A 15,734-nucleotide genomic window follows, 5' to 3' on the forward strand; every position below is an offset into this window, starting at 1 on the left:
GCATGTGAAATTTTTAAAGCAAACTTTCCGTCATGTCTGCTTTTGAAAACTGATTAAGCGTGACCAAACAGAAAAAGGTATAGATGACACAAGGAGGTCCTCCTCTGGGGGAAACGACCTGCATTATTATTGGCTGCATCAGAACCAATTATTTAAACAACATTCTAATTATGGTTAAGTAAAACACCTGTTTGTCCCCTTAATGGGTGTCAAAGAACTGGCCGCATTCGTAAATAGAAACTCAACTTCATTTTCCCTGTCAGGTTAAACAAAGGTTAAATGGGATGAAAAATAAAACAGCTTTAATTTGTGCACATAAATTTATCAGTAACAGTTTACAGACCTTGCTCTGCCCCCCTTGGTATTGTGTTTCATCTCTCTATTAGCACAAACATTTTTAAATATTCCGTCCTTGACGAACAGTACTTGCAGTGCCTTCGGTAAGATACTAGAGTGGTGAAGAAAACGCTTTGTTGGGCCTGTTATCTGTGGTCGAAATAAAACTAAACAAAATATAGGAAAGCAAGAGGTGCAGGAGGGCTCTGAGACGGTACAGTATGTCCGGTGCTTGCTTTAACGCTTGGGAACACACAAAGCCTTGGAAGAAAAGTGTTACATTTAGCAATAAATATTCCTTCTTTGTTTATATTTAGCGAGACGTATACATGTAAAAATGCCGAAGCGGCATTTGTCCTATGTACAAAAACTGTTAAAATGGAGATGTTCATAACACGACACGCACCTGGATAACAGAGACTGTGCTGTCATGTGATGTTTGAGAAGTCGATGACAATAGCCAGAAACAAAAACATTCCTTTACTTAGACAAACATATAGTCTTCACACATGTAAGTAAAGGTGAATTACAGACTGAAGGAAATTAATTAGCTGCACGTTGACAGTGTGAAAACCGCAATTGCCTTACAGTAAGAAGGTCCTGGTTTCTTTCTACGTCGGTGGCCTGCTGCATCGGCCCAGGACGGAGCATTGGGAGCTTTTCCGTATCAAGAAACACACATGAAATTCTGACCAATCACACAGGAGTTTCGCACGGAAATGGTGGTAAAACGTTATCCAGGAGGTGGTGACAAGAAGGAGTGGACGACAAAATGATGGGATTTTTTTTTCATCACGTCACTGCGGCAACGAGAACCGATTCAGGCACCTTAGCCCCCCGAGAGGGACCAAAACAGGAAAACTCCACCACGAGTTTGCATTTTGAGAGGACCGTGAAAAGTTTCTCACCGAAACCATTTTATTCATGAACACAGTCAATATTTGCAGTTCGACCAGGAATTTCCACGATATTACGTTTCGGTAAATTGCAGTTCCAAGAGAGAATCTATATTCAGGCAAAATCTGACTTCACAAGTCAGAAAAAAAACAAAAGACATCAATATTAAACATTATTATATATGAGAGAAACACAGTGGAGTTAACGTATCTCAACGAAATGCACATCACAAGACTCGTCTTCAGATGAAGAAACGAGTCTTTAACCATCAGTTTATTTTATGGTGGAAGGAAGTAGGAGCAAGTGTGAACTGCATTCCCAGTGGTTTATTACTCATGAGAAGGATATCATATCCATGACACGAAAGGAAGTAGAAACTTCTGTTGCTGCCGATCTCAGTGATCCCTGTACACGTAGACAAAATGGCAGCACAGATGCTATCCTTAACAGAAGCAGGCAGTTATTTTGCATAAGGAAACTAAAAACATACGTAAACATGAAAAGAGGTTGTTGGACATTGCCTCAATGGTCCATTTTTACGCCGTTTCAGAGTTGTTTTCATCAGGGAACATAAATAAATACAAGATGTGTGAATGAAGCAAGATTGAAAGGGAGTATTGGGCTTGTAATGCAACAAAGCAGATTTACTTCAAAAGCAACTAAGGCACATCAAATTCAGGCCATTCATGCATCTTAAACATTGTAAAGGTTTCATACAACCGAGGTACTAGGAATCTGCATATATACATATATATTCCTAACTGATCTCCAACCCGTTCTGTATTCTCATGTTGATAATTAGTGAACAGGCTACCACTGATAGTTGCTTGTTTTTATTTAACGTTAGATTTATTCTGAGATCTGACAACCATGGCTTTAGATGTAAAGGAACTTTGAGCTCCTGTCCAATCGCCTGGGCTGCCTTGATGCAAGTCACCTCATTCCTATTAACAGCGCCAGGAATCACATTCATAATTTATGTTAATCATAATAACTCCTATTCATTACCCTTAAAAGAAGTATGTCACAAATTTGATTCCCATGCCTTTAAATGTAAACTAAGCCTCTAAAGCTTAAAACATAAACTTTATTGTTTGGCTCGCTTAACTTTCATTTCTTTCATTTAATTGACGTTAAACAACTGAAAGCTATTTAATAGAGCCTTACAGTCCAGTCACGGCTGCTTTTCAGTATTTGCGGTTTGCTGCTGCAGAATCTTCTCAGTAGATCTACAGCACACGGCTTCGTATTTCCAGGTTTCTCCGAGCGAACACATTAAGGACTCGTGTGCCTATTTGAGGGCAGTCCCTCCCGGCTGTGTCTGGAAGAACCCGGTGCTCTTAAGGCCATGTGATGTTCTGCAGACAGTTGGAAGTGTCACTTGTGCTCCGTTATCCTCCTCTCGTCTCTGTCGAAGCTGAGTCGCACTGGCAGGCGTGACTCACAGAAGTGCTGTACTTTCTTATGACATGAGAGCAGAGGCTGAGTCAATCTGACCTGACAGTCTTGCATAAATCACAGCCCTTTCGATTTAAGTTGCTTTGAGGAGTGTCAACAGATCCACAGGAGGAATATTAGACTCCGCTGTAGGTGGGGGAACTCCGAGTCCTCATTATGGGGTGGACTCCCTTCACGCTGAGCCAGGCTGTGTCGCCTGAATTGTCCCTTTCATTTCCAATTCCCTGGCAGAAACTTGAGGTTTTTAAGTCCTAACTCGTGATAAAGGATCATCAACCCTCTGAAGAGCATTCTGGATGAAATGAAATTATTTTTTGTGCGATTTTACTTTTTTCTGCGGAGGTGAAATTTAAACCCCTAAACGGGCTTATAGTATAAAACAAAAGGCAAACAAAGTCTGGAGAAAGGTTGCTTAGAAGTATGCAATAAAGGCTATTAAATAATGTGAGCATTTCTTCATTTTGTTTATGGTCTTTTGAGAAACTGATAAGAAAGCAATGTGGAAAACGCCACTACGCTTCGGATCCCCCCGTTAATCATCTCATTTAAAAATGCTCAACAACAAACGCCTGTTTCTTTCTCTCCTTTCTCACTATTTTTTTTTAAAAAAGTAAGAATATTTTAAACCATAACAAATAAAATGTCTAAGACCCAGCTGGAAGAAGTCACTTGGAACAAGACACAGGAACAGCTCATAAACCACTTGAAGTTTTTCACCTTATTTCACAACACAAACTCAAACTTCAGTGTACTTTACTGGGATTTCATGTGATATATGAACAAAAAATAGTGCACAGTTATGGAGCGGAGCGAAAACAAAAATGATTTTCACAAATTTCTTGTAAAAGAATCAACAAAGTATACGCACTCCATCAGTCGGTAAGAGAACATTTAAGGTACATATGCAAACCTACAAAGACACAGTCATCCACATAAACTGAAAGGCCAGGGACTTTCAACCTCAATTTTATTTATGCACCACTTTATAGCAACAATGGCTGCACCAAAGTGCTTGACAGCAAGCAACATACATGGCAAAGAGAAGATAACTGACTACTGAAAGTCTATAAAATACATAAAAACATAAGTTCAAGAATAAAACTGGCTTATTCATATTAACTAGGGTTAAAAGCCAGTGACTGAAAGTGGGTCTTGAAGAGTTTCTTGAAATAAATGATGCTCTGAACAGATCTACTGTGGACAGGCAGGTTGTTCCAGAAGCTAAAATATACACACAAACACCTTTGCTTTTTAATATGGATTTCCTTTTAGGGTTCTCGATGGAGTGTGGATTTGTTTAAGGTGCTGGAAATAAGACCATGAAACACCAACAGCAAAAGCTTGAAATCAATCCTGTATTGGGCAGGAGGCCCATGAGACCATTAATGAGAGGATTAATCGGAGAAGCAGAAAGGAGGCCCATGGTAACACTGGAGGAGCTGCAGAGATGCACACTATAAGTGTCAGAATCTGCTGATGGGACAACAGTAGGATACCCATCAAATCTAGCCTTTATGAAAGAGTTAAAAAAAAAGAAAAATTAAATACTGTCTCAATAAGCGCTGTTTACACTCTACCGTAAGAAATTATAGAAGTAAATTCAAGTTTTGGTCTCCTCTGATTCGAGACCAAAACGTAACTTTCTTACTTTTGTGCAAAATGCTGCCTGTGAAACAAACCTGCCAAAGGATCTGAAAAACTCGAGACGTTTTTATCTATCAATAATCCTAAGCATTCAGCCACAGCTGCAGTGGAATCGTTTTGATCAAATGTTGGAATAACCTAGTCAAAGTTCAGATTTACATCCAACTGAGAATGTGTGGCAAAGCTTTGACAATTGCCGTCAACAGAGGCTCACTGTGCTTGAACTGCTTTTCAATAAAAAAATCGCAATGTATACATTTCTTTCCATGTCACAGCTATATGGTACTTTAGTACATAAAGAAAACATTGATGGTTGTGGTTGAATAATGACAAACATGTGAAAACATTCACTGCGAGGCAAAAGCAAGTATCCTCAAACAGAACAGGCACAGAAAGATGCAGGAATTAACCGGCGTTTCCCATTCACTGAAATAATGCACCGCAGTTAGCAACAAGAAAAATACAATAATCACATTTGACATGGTTTAACACCAAAAATGATCAAAGAAACTTGAAACTGGAACGTTGTTCTATTTTTCTACTCTGCTGCTCTCTGGTACAGGAGGAAGAGCTATAGAAAGCTTTGGGTTTGAGTGTCTGTCAATGTCATTTCATCTTAAGATCACAGTTCAAGGCAAACAGCAAGGACGCAGGGGAGACATGAGGAGAACCGGTACATTGCTGAGAGTCTGCTGGTAGGTCAAGAAACCTTCCATAAACTTGATATTGGCGTTTATTGTGCTCCTTATATAAAGGCAGGAAGAAAAAAAAAATCTCAAGGCATCTGATGCCAGCAGGGCAGTAGAAAGGAGAAGTGGGAAGAGGAAAGCGGCATGTTTCTCTAAATCGCATGACCAAAAGGTCCAACTAAGGCAACACTGACTGAACATTAAACTCAAAATCCATCACTGCCTTATTAATGTTCCAAAATATTTTATGGCATGACCCAATGTTTTTTTTGTTTGTTTTTTTTTTCCCCCAGGAACCTCAACAAAAAACTCAGGTCAGCTGACTTGTAAGATTCTCCAGGTCTGGACCATGATCTGAAAACAGTTTGTATTGACAAGTTCATCTAAATTTGTGTTTGCTCTTCAGCCTGTTACCTTTATATATTTTGAAGCTGGAGTTTTACTAACGTCAGTCTGGAGGATTCCAATGTTCTTCAATGTCTGTTCATTACATGCATTTGCTAACAAAGCTTAGCATAGGGAGTCTCCACATTGATCCACATTTTCAAAAGTAGAAGTCCAAAAATGTTCCAATATTAGATACCAGGACGAGTAATGTTGCTCCTGGACCAGGTGCTTTGTAAGCGCCGGCTAATAGCGCATCAAGTAGCATTGTGCTTAAGTATTTCAGCTTCCCAAAATGCAATCATTTCACATGTATTTTAGCTAAAGATTGTATGTCTTACAATCTTAAAGCAGGGCTTGAAGAAGAGTTGTTTTATTTATCAATAAATAGATCTACGCTGACTTCAAACGAAAGAAAAAGTAATCCCTCTTGTACATTTCAAGTACAGTATGATTCCCAATTTTAATAAACGGGTGTTTAATCCCACCACTCTTTTTTTCCCCCCAGTATTAAACACATTGTTAGATGTATATTTACTTACTGTTACGTTTTTACAGGTAATTTGGCAGAAACAGCCATTTCAAAACAGCCACACTCTTGAACCTACCACATTTTTATTTCTGTCCATATTTTTAAAAAAAACATTCAGACAAACCCGTTTTATGCTCACATGTAAGAAACTGCACCCGTGCTTTTCAGATTCTAAAATGACAAACTGAGCAAACGAATCACTTTGGCGTATCGGCGCACGGGGGAAACCACAGATGCCTGGAACGTGTATTTGCTGTGCAGACAGAATAGTGCAGATCTCAGATAATTTTCTTTTTAAACTGCAACCACCCACAGGCTTCTAAAACTCCAGCTGGCAAGCAATCCTGAGGAGAACAGATTCTACCCCAGCAGGGGCCACAGGGATGCAGCGGGAGAGAGTAAAAGAAGCTCATTCTGTTGATTAAATTTTGTTGATTTAGCTGCTTGCCTTCTCCAGGGTGACTTGGAGCTTGGAGATTATCAACCTTTAAATGGGGAGGTCTTTATTGAGACGCTTCCCTTTTGTTACAGACGGCTTTTTATTTCTTACAGCTGCACAAAATAAGATAGCTTTCAGCCTCTGGTTGTCATGCTGATTCTTTCAAACCCGCTCACATCTCAGTCCAGTGAGCTGCGTGCCAACTTGCAAAGAGGACGAGGTCCAAGCCAGACTTCTTTGGGAGGGACCCAAGAGTCATCAGCATTACCATAAATAAGAAGATTCTAATATTATGTAAAAAAAAAAAAAAAAAAAAAAAAAAAAAAAAAAAAAAAAAAAAAAAAAAAAAAAAGAAGAAGAAGAAGAAGAAACCATCAACAGAAAATTTGCAAATGTTGTAATTTATTCCATTATGGAATAAACAACAGTAAGTACCTGTCATTGCAATTCATCGTTTTTTGTTGCACCAGGCTGCCTGTCAAGCCAAAAGATTGGTGCTTCATTTCTGTTTTTTGAATGTCACTTTGTAAAAAGTTACTATGTTATAATCTACCAAATAAGTCTAAGTGGGTCAAAAGCAAAAGGAAACCTCTACTGACCCACAAATACAACCTGTAAGTAAGGTGCACTTTACCTAATGGTGTTATTTCATTAGTCATTAACACACTGATTCGCTGGATCCATAGAGACATCCATCTTAGCTTCATATTTTCAAATAAACCTGAAGCCTGTCCACTGTAGCGACACAGGCCTTTTCTCACTTCTGTCCACTTCAGGCACACTCCTGGTCAGCTGGCTGAAAGAGAAGTACTACCATTTCCTGTGCTTGCTTACAACCACGCACCAAATTCAGGTAATGAAAAAACTAAACCAGACTTTGTGCAGAACCTAAATAAGTCCATTTCATATAATTTTTAGAATATTACTATTTACTATTTTGAAGCTCCAAATAATACAGCTGATTGCAGATCGGCTGCTAAAACAGGCCAGTCTGAACACAGACCGACGATAGCCCCAACAATGATCTATAAAGGAGTTGTGGTTGTTCAACTGTTTAATGCCTTTTGATTGTTTAGGTTCTTAAAACATGGTCATCAAATCAGTTTCAAGCGACTTCTCCCAATACTTTCATAATTGCTTTGTGAGGTTGTGAGCACATAAGCCTTACCGTTTTCTTTTGTGAAGGGCCTTGAGACAACTTTTGTTGTGAATTGGCGGTACATAAACTGAACTGAACTGAATCTCCGAGGTAGAATATTTTACATGTAACCTGTTATTCAGAAATATTGTCAGCACCGAAGTCGGGCCACAGATAAAAAAAAAACCCTGGTAATAAAAGAAAGTCTGTACTTACTCGTACACTTTCAGCTTGTAGCACTGGCCGTTCAGAAACAAATACTCCCAATCTGTCCCGTAGTCTATTTCCAGCTTCTTCTGAAGATCACTGTGAGAACAAAATCACAAAGTTTACTTCCCTTTACTTACGATTCAACTACAAATTTACATTTTTAAACACATTTAAGCAGGGCTTAAAACCCAATTTGTGAAATATTTTCAGTGGCAAAGATGCACAGCACAACAAAGAATGTTTAAAGGTTGCTTTAAAAACTGTTGGGTGCCTTTGAATTGTGCTGGCAGAGAGGCTTTATTTCTCCTTCCTGTTTTAGTAACTGATTTCTCGCATAGTGTTTGATGAGGTAGCCCCTTAAAGTCCCATTTCTATGCGTTGTCTTCTATTATTTGAGCCGCTGAGGACTGCTCTTCTTCACTAATGACATGTAAGGCAAGTGAGCCGTATCTCTAACGGTGCAAGAGCCCTCATTTAAATATTCATACCGCGTACATGTGAACGGGGTTAACAAATGTCTGAGGAAGGTGATTCTGGATAAGGTAAGGTAGTGTTGGGGGATGAATCGGGGTCAAAGAAGCAATGGAGGTTGCGTAACCCTATGTGCATGTGATACGCAGTAAGGGCACAGGTCATGCACTGAATCATTTTATGAGTAAATTTCCCTTCACAGCAAGAGAGAGAGAAAGGGAGAGAGAAAGAGGGAGAGACGGAGCGAGTACTTTGAATTCACAGTCACGGTGGAAAGAGAACACCTGCAATTAGTCTGAAGGTTTAATGTGATGGGACATTGTAGAAATAATATGGGGTTTACCAGGGAGCATACGCGAATCTAACCATCTTTATTTATGAACAAAGACGAACCAGAAAAGGAAAAACCAAGTACGCCATTGCTGCTTGAACAAGACTTGAAAACTAAAAGCTAAATTAGCCAGGTGCTGGTAAGTGACCGACTGATCGCACAGCACAGACGTAGGCAGGATGCTATCTGAAGCGCAAAGCTGTGCGCTAACACCATGTCAAGACGGGAAGACTTCAGCAATGACTTGGAGAAGCAACCAAGTGTCTCAAAGTTTCTGCATGGCGATGTTAAGAGATTAATATCACGTTATTGCTAAACTGGGTCTGGGTGGAGTGTGCTTAGCATTTCTTTACTTTATTAGGTATAACAGAATGGAATCTGTTGGGTGTTTTTGTATATTGATATACAAAAAACTGACTTTTGTATTTGATATCTGTTATTTTAACACCAGTGCTATTACAATTAATATACAGTACATGGACATAGCAGATTGTGGTCTGAACAAGAGAGACTAGAGCAAAATAGACCAACAATATGAATCAGGTTATTATTTCCTCTTTTGCCTCATACAGGCCTTTGTTTATTGTGGAAACATCTTGACCTTTTGGTAATTGCCATCACTGTACTTGGCACTCTCTTCTTTAATGGTAATGAACTGTTTGCAAGCCCAAAGGGCCTCGGAAATTACTTAACCAGCCATTGCTTTGTGGAAACATCTCGCAGTGGGAATGTAACGGGGATAAACCTCCGAATGTCTGCATGTTTTATGTTGCTTTGGAAGGGAACAAGGTTTTGCTGCCTTTCTGTTGCATGACTGTGCATGCAGTTGTAAAAAAAAAAACAACCAAAAAAAACATGGGAAATTATCTCTTTACCATTCTTCTACAAGAGAAGACAAATCATCAACTGAAATAAAAATGAGGGTTTTGAAAATAATCAGTTCGATGCATCTGCTGTCAAAATTTGAAAGGTGATTTTAAGACTGCTGCTGCTGCTGCAAAAAATAAAAAATAAAAATCTACCTGGAACTTTTTCCAAAGTTGTGAACACAACATAGTGACTGCATAGCATGGATTTAAAAAGTCCACACCAACCGTTCACACTGCTTGTTGTGGTGGAAAGAAAATGAAACCAGTATAAATAACTCAAAGCTAACGGGAAATAACTTCCAGACTTTTTCCACCTGCGATTCTGAGTAGTTCTATTAATCGCAAGTCGGTGTCGACCAAGAACCTTCATGTGTCTGCTAGAAAGCTGAAGATGGAGGGGGATTTTGTCGTTTGACACGACAGCAATTTAAAGCATCGATCAAACTTTGCAAAAGAATGACTTCAGGACAGGAAAATCAAAGTTTTACAAAGGCCTAGGGAGAGTTAAGAACTTAATCTGGCAGCAAATGTGAAGGGTCACTTGAAGAAGGCTCTTGACAAGAGACGTCCTCAAAATGTAGCATATTTGGTAAACGTTCTGCGAAGTAAAGTGGGCAAAAACTGGCAAGTCAAGATGTGGCATGCTAATCGAATTTGACTGGAAGCTTCAACTGAATCAAAAGGTGCTTCAACAAACACTTATGGAAGCTGTTTATTGCAGCATTTTCATTGTCTTCTCCCTTTAAGATGTGTTTTTTGGGAAAAGTATAAAGTATGCAGGTCAAATTAAAGGTGAAAAAGATAATCACGGTTTCAGTTCTTGCATAAAAGCCTCATATTTAACCAGGCTTTGTGACACTTTTTTAGTTCCTCCGGGTGATACTAGAACTGGAGATGAAATGTTTTCTGCTTGAAAAAGAAAACTTAAAACTAAACAAAAATACAGAGTTTTCAATGCTAATTTGAGCCATAATCATCCTTAAATGTGCCACTAAGAATCCGTGATAGCTGAAACAGGGGCTGCCGAAAATAAGTCGAGAAAAGGCCTGCCCCGCAGAGCACAGTAGGCAACAAATAGAGTTTGTTTTTCTTCATTAAAATTAGCCTTAGGTATCACACAGTACAAATTCATTACTGTGCAGCTTTTCCACACTCCTATAGAACAAAAGGATGGAGTCTATTTTAAGTCCTGGGTGGATGCCTTTCCAATTTGCTTACAGTAGCTAAGTGAGAAGTAAATGCATCATCCACGCAAAGTGCAAAGTGTTCAATATTCAGCCGTAACTATGTGACAACAGAAGCTAGCCTCCCCCTCTAATTCTTTATTTTCCCTTACCTTATTTCCATGTTGACTGTCTCGTAGGCTTCCTCCACCTTCTTCAAGTCGGTAGCCTCCCACTCCGCAGCTAGACAAAACAAAAGGTCAGACAAATTAACAATGCGGCGTTGTTGCGACTGGGCGCCTCGCGTGTTGCCAAACAGCGCTCTCCAAATATAGGGCGGTATTTTTAACGACTGCGAGAGGCTGCGCATAAACACGGGCGTGCTATTTTCAGGTGCGTTAAGTGCAGAACGGTGAGCTTATTAGCCTCTTCACACTGAAAAGTGTGCTAACTGAGACTGCGAGAGAGGAAAAAGACGAAGTCGGAGGGAGAGCTGCAGCAATTACTGCGTGTTTGTCACTTTTATCTCCATCACTCTCATATGCACATTATCTTGTTTTCATTTAAAATATGCTTATCTTAGGCAAGGAAAACACTGTGAGGGGCCTCAGTGGGATTCAGTAGCTTATCCAAGGACACGAGTGGGGACGGTGAGAATAGAAACATACAAATAAAATACAAATGCAACCACTTAAGAGGAATCTGTAATCTTCATAAAATTACTTTATTTAATCTCAAGATTGTTTCAAAAATCTTTTTGTATGGAGACATTAGTATTCATGTACATATCTGTGAAGTCAACACATCTCTTTCAAAACCTGTTTTGCCTGGACAAAATCCAGTCAGAAGAAAGACACGCTGAGGACACGTTATCATCAACGCATGTAACTAAGAAATCAATGAGATGTAGCCATTAATTTTGGATTACTTGATTAGAGACATGTGACGACCTCCTGTCTGACATGGGAGTGTAAACATAAAGTGACATTTCATGGGAAACACAAGAAAACATGCTTGTAAAGTAAGGTTGTGTTCACCTTGCTAAGTCAGGATATAACAAATTGGCTTGAACGTGCTGATAACTACAGTCAAAACAACAACAGGACAAACAACTGGAGGAAAACTCAAGCTTATAACAGACACGGATGGCAAGGTCTCCAAAGCTCAGTCTTATGGTGCGTTCACACCAAATTTGCTTTGCGCGTCTGGCCTACATTCAAAGTCTACGTGGAGGCCCGTCGAGGGCCCGTCGTGGTGCATTTCGAGCGTCTAGCACGGCGCAATTTGAAGAGTTTGACGCATCAAAAGTGTAGATTGCAGCGCAGATTCCGGCAATTAAGCCAGCAACGGGAAAAACAACGTCTAGAGCAATTCTGACGAGTCTGATGGGCCCTCGGCACGCCTCCACATAGACTCTGAATGGAAACCAGGCGCTCAAATCACATTCGGTGCAAATGCACCTTCAAGCGTCTGCATTCAAAGTGCACACGCATCGAACTTGAAGAAAAGTCAGACGCGTTTTTGAAGCGCGTAACGCATTTGGTGTGAATTTGCCATAAGGAAACTTGCAGGAATCGAGTCAGAACTCGGGTTCACCAAGTCCTCAGTACAACCATTAGATTCAGGCTTTGTGCCAACTGACTGTGTGAGACACCAGAAAAACACTTCATCTCCTACCAGCTGCTCAGCTCTACTGGGAATTTGACTGAAATTGAGCGCTTTGATCACGTGATTCAAAGACAGGTCTATTCAGTGGCAAGCATTTCAGTTAGGCATGGTGTGAATATTGCACTTGCTGTTATGAATTCTTGTATTACCAAGATTTTCTCTTTAAAATAAAATGAAAATTGAGTGGCCTCTGCCAGAAAACGGAAAATATCAGTAGGTCTTTCAGGAGGATAATGTCCCCAAACATATGGCCAAATCAACACAGTAATGGCTTAGCAAACAGTAAAGCAACCATTCGCCATGGGGTTCGCAGTCCTCGGATAAATCCTGTCAAAATCCTGTGAAGAAAACTGAAACGAAGATGAAATTAGTCTAGGATTTTTGAAAATATGGAGAGATTTCACCAAGAAGAAATCTCTCCAGGTCCATCTGGCTTTGAGCTGATGTAAAATTATAGGAGATTGTACATCATGTCTTAAATATTGGAAAGTAAATGCGGCTTGGGCAGCTTAAATGCCAAGGAGCAATGTCACCTGACACGCTTTTGGCTGGCATTTGGAGAGAAGCCAATCCAGGAGTGTAAAATTATTTTCCATGCCACTGATTGGCTTTACCACCAAGAGTGGAAACAGAAGACTGTGGCAGATTCTGCGATGGCGCAAAAATGGTTTCCATTGAGCGTTTAAATGCACAGGAAAGTATATATGGTGGCTAAACTATTAAAATTGGTAGAAACAAGCATTTTTTAGAAAGGATCTCAAATAGATGTAGCTTTCAGCTAATCGCAGATGGTTGTTGTTTGGGGTCCATCGTATCTTGTTGCAATACAAGATGAATTTATCTCAAGGGCTTATACACATCTTTAATATCAGAGCTGTAAGCATAATTAAATCCTGCTATAGTTTTCTTACCTCATAGTCAGAGTTGGATTGGATTAATTAACAAAAGTCAGTCGTTTATTTCCCTCCAATTCGTTCTATAAGCATATTGTGACTTGGTGTGCAGGAACACCAGCACAGCAACATTTCTAGTATAATTAAATAGACAATGTTTCAGTCCCTGCTGAATTCCAGTCTTTTTTTTTTTTTAAATTGCTCACTAAATCCACAAATGTACACATTGGCTGACAGCCTCTGCGAAAACAATGTGAACAACCTGTCAAAGCAAATGATACCTGAAGAGGTAAACAATCTGAAATAATGGAATATACATTAACCTGCTAAGATAGGAAGCGATGAGACAATGCTACCAGGTGACAGCCCTATAACTCATGATGCGAACATAATTGCACTTCTTTTTCATTAAAAGTGGGATCCGATTACCCGACAGTGAAAGCATGCACACAACACTTGTGCCTGAACCATGCCAGCCCTTAAATGCGAACAAAAAAGGCCTGAAAGGCAAAGAAAGAAGGTGGCTGAAAATAGAAGTGAGGACAGGCTTAAAAGACTCCAATTTAACCGCCTGGTGCTGTTGGACATGTGGATTTAGTGGGGCTTCTGAAAGCGGACAGGTTCGCTGCTGACGTCGGAGGAACTCTCACCGGGGCCTGGTGCTGTGGCAACGGAGAAGGATCTGCGCGTAGCAAAGAAACCAAGTGGGAAGCTGTGACAGCACTGGCCTGAATACCAATTAGCATGTTCCTTCTATTGTACGAATCCCCAAAATACTACTACTTTTTTTTTTTTTTTTTTTGCAAAACCCGATACAGATGTGACGTGCTTCAAGATCATAGACGATTTTAAAGCACCAAAAGGGGACAGGATATTCTTCTTAGTCACCTTTAAACCACTTAAATCACCACTTACGTTCCCTTCAGCGCCGCTCTTGATTTTGTTTTACTCACAGCTACCGCCAAGCTCAGCACCGACAAAAGGAGGCACAAAATCCCATGTGGGTGACATTTGAACTGCTGCTGCAGCCATTTTCTCTCGAAGCCTGCGTTTCTTCAAGCAACAGCTTAACACCATCAGACAAGGACAACGTTATAAAAAAGCAGGTATGATGTGATATTAAAGCCCACTTTATCTGAAGTCACATGCATTATTAACACTGATGAGAAGGTTTTATCGACTCTATTCATGTGGAGAATTCAGGACAAATGTTTTCACAGTGAAACTAAGCTGACCGGTGGATATTTTTCTCTCCTATACAGCACTTCACCAGAAGCTATCAGGAGAGCTGTTAAATCACAGAAGCTGTGTACAAAAATAGAAGAGGATGAACACGCTGTGTAGTACACACCGTCTCCTCTCCCCCCAACCCCCTCCGAGTATCTCTTGTGTATACATACCTTGAGCCAGAGACCGAAGATACTGTGTTTACATGCGAGTGGATCGATAGGCTAGGCGATTCCTCGGCAGCTCTAAGAAAAGAAGCCTGAGAGAGCCGGTGATACGCGCCGCCACGGCCGTGCTCGATACAGCACGGCCGACGCAGCGAGGCCACCCTTGCATTCCCCGTGCTTCACGCGTAGCAACACACACCTAGAGAAGGACGCCGACCGGCGGGCGCATGTAGGAGGGTGGTTTGTTGTCTGTTATTTAAAAGTCTGCTCTTTAAAATAATGGCAGACTACTAAAAGCTTCCACGTCTGTTTCCAGTCCACTTTTAAACACTTGCACTCTGCGCTATGTTGCAACACCCATTTTCTCTTTTGACTCCGACGTTCTCCTTGGATTCAGTATTTTCAGCATGAGCTCCAACAGCCTCGCTGGCACCCTCACCTCCCTTTCTCAAGCTTCATTTTCTCAGCATCTCTCTTCAACTCAAGAGCTTGCTCTGACTGCTAAGTGGTGAGGACTAAACTATAGGCAGAAAATTACTATACCCTAATGTAAAAGATGCAACAAAGTGGGAAAAGGTTTTTGTTTTTCTTCTTCACCAAACTAGTTCTATGTGCACAAAGCACAGAGTGCCCTTTAATCAGAAGGTAGAGCCAGACATAAGGATAAAAACAATCAAAATGCCTCGTAGGGATATATGGGAATAAGTGATACTAAGCGAATGAGTCCTGAGTCCATCATTGATGTGATCTCCTGGAATGTAAGTAATGAATAGACTTAAACAATACCAGCCAAAAGTGGTTTTTATTCAAGAAACACATCTACTTACAAACGAAATTACAAGACTAAGAAAAAGATGGCCAGGTCAAGTATTTTCAAGCTCATTTTCTCCTTAGGGGGGGTGGCAATAAATAAATCTTTGCCTATCTGTATAAAAAAAAGTTGTTACTGATCCTATTGGGAGATTCATAATAATCCATACCTCACTGATGAACCAAAACTTTATTTTGGTTAACCTGTACGGTCCTAATATAGACGACCCTGAATTTTACAAAAATTTGTTTCTTTCCATGACAGCGTTCCATGGTGATGTTATCTTTGGTGGAGACTTTAACTGTACTTTAGATCCTAATCTTGACCGATCATCAGGATTAGATTTATCCCACTCTAAAAGTAGACGAGTTATACAACATTTTATGTCTGAACTAAATTGAAAAGAT

At 40.1% G+C, this 15,734-nt stretch overlaps 1 protein-coding gene across 2 annotated transcripts in view; it reads right to left on the reverse strand.

The window, feature by feature from the left end:
* The window catches only part of LOC103146379 (glucosidase 2 subunit beta-like), a 66,578-nt gene extending 51,612 nt beyond the window's left edge, over positions 1–14,966 (reverse strand). Inside the window, exons 1-3 of one of the 2 annotated variants that reach the window (XM_016677499.1) lie at positions 14,523–14,966; positions 10,735–10,804; positions 7,734–7,823 (exon numbers count right to left, since the gene is read on the reverse strand). In XM_016677499.1, coding sequence (XP_016532985.1) covers positions 7,734–7,823; positions 10,735–10,745 — 101 coding nt within the window. In that variant the 5' untranslated portion in view covers positions 10,746–10,804; positions 14,523–14,966. The remainder of the gene's footprint in view (positions 1–7,733; positions 7,824–10,734; positions 10,805–14,522) is intronic. The other variant, XM_016677500.1, reaches the window with a different exon arrangement.
* Positions 14,967–15,734: the final 768 nt, after the last annotated feature.

This window comes from Poecilia formosa, unplaced genomic scaffold (assembly GCF_000485575.1).
Source record: "Poecilia formosa unplaced genomic scaffold, Poecilia_formosa-5.1.2 Scaffold157, whole genome shotgun sequence".
NCBI lineage: Eukaryota > Metazoa > Chordata > Actinopteri > Cyprinodontiformes > Poeciliidae > Poecilia > Poecilia formosa.